This window comes from Lytechinus pictus, chromosome 2 (genome assembly GCF_037042905.1).
Source record: "Lytechinus pictus isolate F3 Inbred chromosome 2, Lp3.0, whole genome shotgun sequence".
NCBI classification, from domain to species: Eukaryota; Metazoa; Echinodermata; class Echinoidea; order Temnopleuroida; family Toxopneustidae; genus Lytechinus; species Lytechinus pictus.
This window is the reverse complement of record NC_087246.1, coordinates 64,768,175-64,776,263: the sequence shown is the minus strand read 5'-3', so window position 1 is coordinate 64,776,263 and position 8,089 is coordinate 64,768,175. Positions and strand designations below refer to the sequence as shown.

Sequence of the window (8,089 nt, the reverse complement as noted above, 5' to 3'; positions counted from 1 at the left end):
TGTAAGAGAGAATTAGGGTGAAATATGATATTATTTATCTCTCTCTCTCTGTTCTCATCCCTCCGCTTGGTTTTTTGCAATAAAAATATCGAAATTTCTGCTCGCTCGTTTCGCTTTCTCACAAATTTTTATAAATTTTGTCCCATACGCCAGATCGCCCCCTCAAAAATTTTAATTGGCATATTATCCGCCACTTAATTGTTCGATTTAGTTGTATTTTGCTCCCCTTTTGATTCGAGGCTTCCATCAATTTCAGGGTCCAAGTTTAAGAAGGCTGCCTGTCTCCCACATTTTAATCAACAATATTATAGGTATTTTTTTGTTGTTTCATTTTTTAAGAGAAAATTTTCCATGTATTATATCTGATATTATGACTTAAAACAAATTAAGCATTATGTTTATCGTTATAAAATGCTGAAGAAATGTATATATTTTGTTATTGAAATGTGGAAATGAAATAAAATAAAATGAAATCAATTCTACATGGATTCTAGTCAGTGTATATTCGTAACTAAGTAAACATATGATTTTTTTTAAGCAGGTATATTTCTGCATTTATAAATAATTGGCATTTATTAATAAATTGGCCGAAGGAGGGAAAAAAGCTTTAAAAAATGACAATCCATATATTTTAATTCCTGAGAAATCCCAAACAGAAAAGAATAAGAGGGTCCATTGGTTGCATATTCGTATTCCTAATCCTTTTTTAATGAATACTTCTTTTTGCAATAAGTTTTTTTCTCAAAGTTGGGAATGCTTCTCTCGATCTCATGAAAGCAGTGGAGTGACCTTTATTAAATTTTACTTTACGCCCTCTGTAGTTCACGTCGGTCTTTTTTCACAGTTTCCAGCATGACTGACAGGGTACGACAGATAGTCCCGAAATATGCCTTAAAGTTACTATATTCTTGTTTCCCTTTGATATTTTTCATGTGACATATTGTACTTGAATTACTTTCCCACCTAATATTCTATAAATCCGAGTATATTTCCTCATAAAGTGTGTAGGAAAGGGGTAGAAGTGTGTGTAATTATTTGTATGCTCGTCAAAATGTCGGGTGCGTGGCCGCCGTGCCCGTGGTGGGTGTAGCGTATTGAGTGCGATGCCCGATGCGCCTTACCGTACCGGTATGTACTAGTACTATTATTGTAACTCACTAACTGTAAATATGTAAGAAGAGTATTGACCTGCATTATGTCATTAATTCAGGACAAACTGCGATCATCACGGCGATGCGAAACCATGCATCAGTTTTATATTCTATCAACTTAGGCGGGTTAGGGCTTTGTAATCAATTTGTAAATATGATTAAGTCTGTGTGACAATGACATACGGCATCTCCATCCATGTCATTATTTTGATGGATCATGGATGGTACGGTACTTTTTGTGTCATTGGGAAAACGTATGTGTGGGATTGACAAAAATCTTAATGGAATCTCGTCTTTTCTGGATGGCCGGTTGGCCCCATCTTATCTTGATTTTTTTTTCAAAACTCTGGTCCTGGACAAGAAACATATATTTTTGCTTGGCTTTAATTTAATAAATTAAATTTTTAATAAATGATAGTAAAACAATGTCTGCATTCCACTGCGGGCATTAGCCTTTAGGCTATTAGCTTAGCCTTTACTTTAGTAAACAGTCAAAATTCTCTGGTTTAGGGAAACTGAAATTTGAGGCTATTCATCAGTTCATAATTCATGAATGTGCTACTGGAGTACTGCTAGGAATGTGATGTTCACTGTCTTGGCCTTTGGTATAAGAATATCTTTTGTATGGCAGATCATGATGTACATGATGGTCCTTTGTCGAGGAGATATAATCATGCAGATAAGGCTAGGGGCACTACACAGGCATAACTAGGGCACCATGCTTCATGTATATACCCTAGATTGCAAAATCAATTGTGATTCAATCAATTCTCATTGTGAGAAGAGAGATGTCAAAATAAAACAAGATGCTGACACTAGTCATAGTGCAGTGAATGGACATGTGATTAATGAATATGCAAAAATACTTGATTTGACATTGATATTGTTCAGTTTACTCAAAATGCAAGTAAGTTGGCCTGTCTTGACCAAGGGTCAAGTTATTTTATTTTTAATTTTATTCAGGAAAAAAATATGACAAATGAGTGCTGCTATTAGTATTGTATGAACTTTGGTAAATTTTGCCCTATTTTTAAAAAATCTTTTTATAAGTTATTTATAACTTTAAGATTTAAAAAAATGTGTGATTTCAGGAGCATATTTTTTTTCATAAGGTTAATCCAGATCAGGGTTGGGCTCAATTACAAGGTAATTGATCATTTACTTAATTACATTTTTGAGTAATTGGAATTGTATTTGAAAATTTTGAAAGGAAAAGTAATTGTAATTGACTTTAATTACTGTCAATTACTTTTGATTACATTCAATTAATTTACAATAAACTTAATTTAGGATTTAATTTCATGACCTTTTTCAGGTCAAATGCTTCAGCATCAAAGAGAGTATCGATCAGAATCCATGCTCTTTAACCTAAACCTTCATCTTGTCAGTTTCTCTGTAACTTTGGTGCTATTACATACAAAATTTATTTGTGACTTATTAAATAGAAAGTAATTGAAATTGTAATTGACCAAAGTAATAGGTAATTGTAATTGAAAAAAATGTAATTTAATTGAAAAGTAATTGGAATTTAAAATTTCTTCAACTACGTAATTGTATTTGTATTGTAACTGCAATTGAAGAAAGTAATTGAGCCCAACCCTGCTCCAGATTACTAATTTTGTTAATATTTTCATGAATATGCTTCAATTCTGTGTTGATATGTTTTTCAGTGACATGATATTTCTTTTGATTAAATCATATCTTGTATTTTAGGGTGTAAATAAAAGACAGGTAAGTATCTAGAAAATAAATATGAAATATAATTGTATAAAAATCATGCTAATCATATGTCAAATGTCTGCCCATTCTTGTAATGATTCACTGTGAGAGTAAGGTTCATGTAGGGAACTATTTTGTACATTATAATAAGCTTATTACGGTTTTCTTATTCAATGAATGGTCAGTGTGAAAGCTGAAAGAAAGTTGCAGCAAACAATGATTTCATGAAAAAGTCTTTAAAATCAAGGTTAATTGCCACAATATTATCATAGATCTAGATCTGGTACACTGTAATAAACTTATCTTTGTGAAATTATGAAATTTTAGCTGAAAATCGATAATTCTAATGATCACTGACACAAAGAGGCATATGTGGGACAGTGTATAAAATACCCGACATGCTCATTTTGCTCATTTCTCAGCAATTACACATTTTTCCCAAGAGTTATTTGGCATGATTTTTTTATACATACAAAGACTTGGGTGGCCATTTTATTGGATTCTATTCGAACTCATTTTGAGATCGTTACCATGACTGGTATTTATCTTTAATGATCCTTGAGTTCTCTTTCTCAGCCAGGGTTCACTCCTTTAACCCCTTTTACATTTACCGCACATAGCTCTCTCAAGAATAAGACTTTTTTCACTTCTATTCTCTTTGCCACCAGTCTTCATCAGCCTGCTTGCCTTTTGTTACCCTTATCTATCCTCCATACCTTACATCCCCTACTTGATCATTCCTTTTGTTGTAAGAATTCCTTCTATGCCTGACTCTTCAGTCATGTTAGTTACCCTATCCCTCCTCCCTGGTTGACCAATACATTGGTCACATTTGATCTACGGCGAGTCGAAAACAGCCGGTTTATTAATTTTAATTCAAACCACCTATATGTAGTTGGTACAAAAAGATTAAAACGGCTGTTTTCTACTCGCGGTACGGCCGCCGTAGAGCAAATGTGACCAAGGTATAAATAATGAATTTTATATTGTAAAACCCTTTACGCGAATATACATTACTAAGTCATTGTTATAACTAAAGTTAGTTTCAATATTTAGGTCTTGTGAATAAAAATCAAGTTCATTTTGCAAAGACAACCACGATTTCTGTTGAATAATAAATTAGGGCTATTAGGCACTGTCAAGATCAGGCAGTTGAACTCAGGACTTCATACTCGAAACATCTACATGTACCTCTTCTTCTGTACTTACCGTATACTGTGTTGGACAAGGACCTGCAAATACTTAGACCTATAAATTGCAAAATATAGCTCCTACATTTAATATCAGTTTGACATTATTCTCAGCAAAATCATTTTTCATTGTTTTTTCTTTTTCTTTAATGGTGTGATGTCCCTGCAGAAATAAAGAATGACTTGCACCTTATTTTTCATGACAAAACTTGATGGCACATGCAAAAACATAGCCATAATATAAACTGGATAAGAATGAGTCTCTGAATTAATTTCAGTTTGTTCTTCTGTACCTTGCATAATTTAGGGCTTGTTATCAATACCACTGAGCCATGATTCTAAAGAGTGACATGGGGATTTTTGACCACTTTTTTCACTCTAGCATTTGATATAGCCCTACTGTCATGCATTTTCATTTTATGCTATGTTGTCATTTCATATTTATTGGTTGTAGATTATGGTATAAACTATGATAGGGCAGATACAGGTACAGTAAGAAAGAGCAACTTTGTCCCAGAAAGCAGAAGTGGTCCCCATATTATAAATTTTATCTTTTCGTATTTCAAAATCATGTTCGTTCAAAGATTATGTTCCATCTATTGGTAATTCAAATTTTGAATGTCCTCTCATAACATTCATTTTCATCATTGAAGAAAACAAAAATCATATTAGAAAACCATTGAAGCTTCAAAATGGCATTCATTTTCTGTTGGTATTTCATGGTTCAATTTTCAGCACTTTTTCCCCCATCATAGTGTTTATCGCCTTCAAAATCTATGCTTATCTATGTTTAATATTTGTAGATTTCAAAAGTGAGAAATTGTACGGTTATCTATTGATCGCAAAAATTGTTAAACAGTAATTAATCCAAACATTGATATTGCATCATCGAAAAACATCTTTTACATTCATAACAAAAGTGTTGTTTGCATTCATTTAGTATTATTCCTTGCTTGTAGTGTCATTCAACAAAATACATTACAGCTTGTACTTGAAATAAAGTTCCATTTGTCTTGTTGATATCATTAAGGAACAAACTTGAACATTTTATTGTTTGAAATAGCACTAGCCTTAAAACTTAAATGCATAGAAAAAATCTTAAGTGGAACGTCCACTAATGTAGATGGGTTTTCTATTTTGTATCCGCACTCTTGTTGAATTGAGCACTTGATATTTCTCAACAAATGTGAAAGCGATCTGTTAAAATTTCCAAAGTGTCCGTGATATAATTCAGACTATTTTTTTTTCCCATTTATTTTTTAATGGACTAGGTATGATATTTCCTGCTATAACAGTGATGGCCCAAATTTTTATTATAATTTCTGTTGCTATTAAAAAGACTTCTCCTGATATCAGAATAAACTGTTCATATTTGAAAGAAAGGTTGGGATTCACAAAATCTGATGATTGCTTCCATTCCAAATATTCCATGAAAATGGAAGAATCAAGTTTAATAGAATCGTTGTTTGAAATTGTTGCAAAAGATGAACCCTCTGTCATCTGAGGGACCCCCCCCCCTCTCTCTCTCTCTCTCTCTCTCACTCTCCCTTTCTGTATATCCCTCTTTCCTCTCTCGTTCTCTCACAATATCCTTTCCATCTTTCTCTCTCCTTTCCTACTTATTGGTTGGAATTATATAACTTCCTATGTTAAATGCTATGTTGCATTTGTTGAAATTGTATATGATCAAAATTCACTTTCAGTCAGATGTAATTTCAGGTCCTTTTACTGCACTTCAATGGGAAAAAAATTATATGAAGTTAAATTTACAGCAAACCAGGCAGTATGAGTATAATGCTAGGGAACTGATATCACATTATCTTATTGCATTTGATAGGTGTTCAGAAGGTTTGTGGAGATTGGCCGTGTGGCCTACATCGCCAGCGGACAGAACAAGGGCAAGCTATGTGTCATCGTTGATGTCATTGACCAAAGGAGGGTAAGTGCTGAGGGGGTTCTTTGTTTTAAATTTGTGTATTTCATAATTTTTATCATGTGAATTATGTACAAAGTTATTTTATAAGACTGATATTTTTTGCCCATTATGCAGAAAATTTGAAAAGATTTCAGAGACATTTTGCCCTTTGTTCTCTTGATTTTACTGAGAAGTAAATTTGAAAATGGCTACATTTTTAGTTGCCATATCTATGAATTAATTGACTCATTTTACATGAATGTGGATTTACATGTATATTCAGATCGAAGCGTATTAAAATATATACCACATAAAAATAGTATCAAATTATTCTGGAGAAGAAATTTCTTAAGGATATATATGAGTTTTGTGGGGTTTTTTTGGGGGGGTCATTAAATTGGGGATTTAGAGGTTTAAATTTCTTTTTTTTTTAACTCACTTGGTATAACTACCATCTTCACTGTACCATTCCGTTTCTCATCTTTTTCCATCACAGGCCCTCATTGATGGACCACTCTCCGGTGTGAAGCGCCAGGGAATGCGCTTCAAGCAGCTTCACTTGACAGACTTTGTCATCGGCATCCCACACTCCGCACGTAACAGCACAGTGAGGAAGGCATGGGAGAAGGAAAACATCACCACCAAGTGGGAAGAAACCATCTGGGCTAAGAAGCTGGCCGCCAAGCAGAGGAGAAAACAGATGACCGACTTTGACCGCTACAAGCTCATGCGCGCCAAGCAAAAGGTGAGAAAATTTAATTGAATGTCAAAGAAGAAAAAATATCAAATAAAACATGGGTATTTTGTTCAAACCTTGACAGAGGACCTCTTTCATGATCCAATGCTGGCGGTCAGTATGACTTGTTTTGGATGAATACAATAGACCTTTTCCTTTTAGGCATGAAAATTAGATTTTATCAGAGCTATGTGAATCCATGTTGATTTTATGTATAAAATGGCAGTCTTCCTTCTGTTAAAAATCTTGCACCTTAAAGTCAGCCTCGTATGTCGGTTACTCTGAAATCCTGAAGCAGCCCAATCTTGATGCAATATTGTATAATGCAAATGTTAATATAAAGCTGTCTAGTCCACTCTGAGGAGTCTGTTAGGTAACATTGAACAATTCTTACAGTCTTTCTTTTTTATCCCACCCCTCTCTTTTACCCCCCCCCCTTCTCTCTTTTCATGGTCTTATTACAGAGGAATTCTATCCTGACAAGAGAGATGGCCAAGCTGAAGAAAGCAGAAGCATCCGCCAAGTAAAATATCTTGTGGTTTACATGTTGCATTCAACATCTTGTGACAAAACCTTTGTGAATAGTGCAGTCAGGAAATAAAATATCTTCTGAATGCAATGCTATGTTTCAGGTGTTTTCTATTCTCACAAGAGAAAGAGAAGTGAGGTAGAGATGATATATTGGGCTGAGAAAGTGAGAGAAGATAACCAGGAGGAACAGAGAGAGTGAGAGGGAGATGGGAGGAATAGGGGGAAGATAAGGACTAGTGAGAGAGATAGGTAACAAGGAATAACAGAGAGAGAGAGAGAGTGGAAGGAAGAATGGAAAAAGATAGAGGGGAAGGATAAGTGAGAGATAGATAACGAGGAGTAACAGAGAGAGAGTGAGATAAAGAATTGATGAAAGTGAGAAATTAACGAGGAGAAAACGAAAGGTATAAGAAAGGAAAAATGGGGAGTGAGAGAAAGATAGGAATAATTGGATTGAGAGGTGATAAAGAGGGAGTGAGAGAAAGATGATAAGGAGGATGGAGGAGTAAGAGAAGGATGGGAGGAATAAAGGAAAAAGATATTGAGTAGTGAGTGTGATGATAAAGATGAACAGAGTGAGTGAGAGAAAGGGGATTAGGAAGAATAGAGAGGAAAGATAAGTGAGAGACGAGGAGGAACAGAGGGAAAGATGAGGAGGAATGGAAGGAGTAAAAGAAAAGGAAGAAGTGAGAGAAAACAGGAGCATTGGAGCGAGAGAAAGCTCAGGAATGGACGGACTGGAAGAAAATTATATTATTGACTGGCCTTGAGGGGAAAGTCAAATGTATTGCCTGCAACAGAATCATATTGGTTCTTTTAAAGGACAAGTCCACCCCAACAAAAAGTT

General features: G+C 34.5%; 1 protein-coding gene across 2 annotated transcripts; it reads left to right on the top strand.

Annotated features, from left to right (window-relative positions):
* The first annotated feature begins 830 nt into the window (after positions 1-830).
* LOC135153178 (large ribosomal subunit protein eL14-like) lies at positions 831-7,330 on the top strand. Of its 2 annotated transcripts, XM_064095403.1 has the most exons (5): positions 840-864; positions 2,865-2,882; positions 5,898-5,999; positions 6,472-6,720; positions 7,176-7,330. In XM_064095403.1, the coding sequence occupies exons 1-5, from the start codon at positions 853-855 to the stop codon at positions 7,236-7,238; spliced, it is 444 nt and encodes a 147-aa protein (XP_063951473.1). In that variant the 5' UTR covers positions 840-852; the 3' UTR covers positions 7,239-7,330. The 2 variants fall into 2 exon arrangements, with proteins under 2 accessions (XP_063951474.1, XP_063951473.1); XM_064095404.1 differs by lacking the exon at positions 2,865-2,882 and having other exon boundaries at positions 831-864.
* The last annotated feature ends 759 nt before the right edge of the window (positions 7,331-8,089 follow it).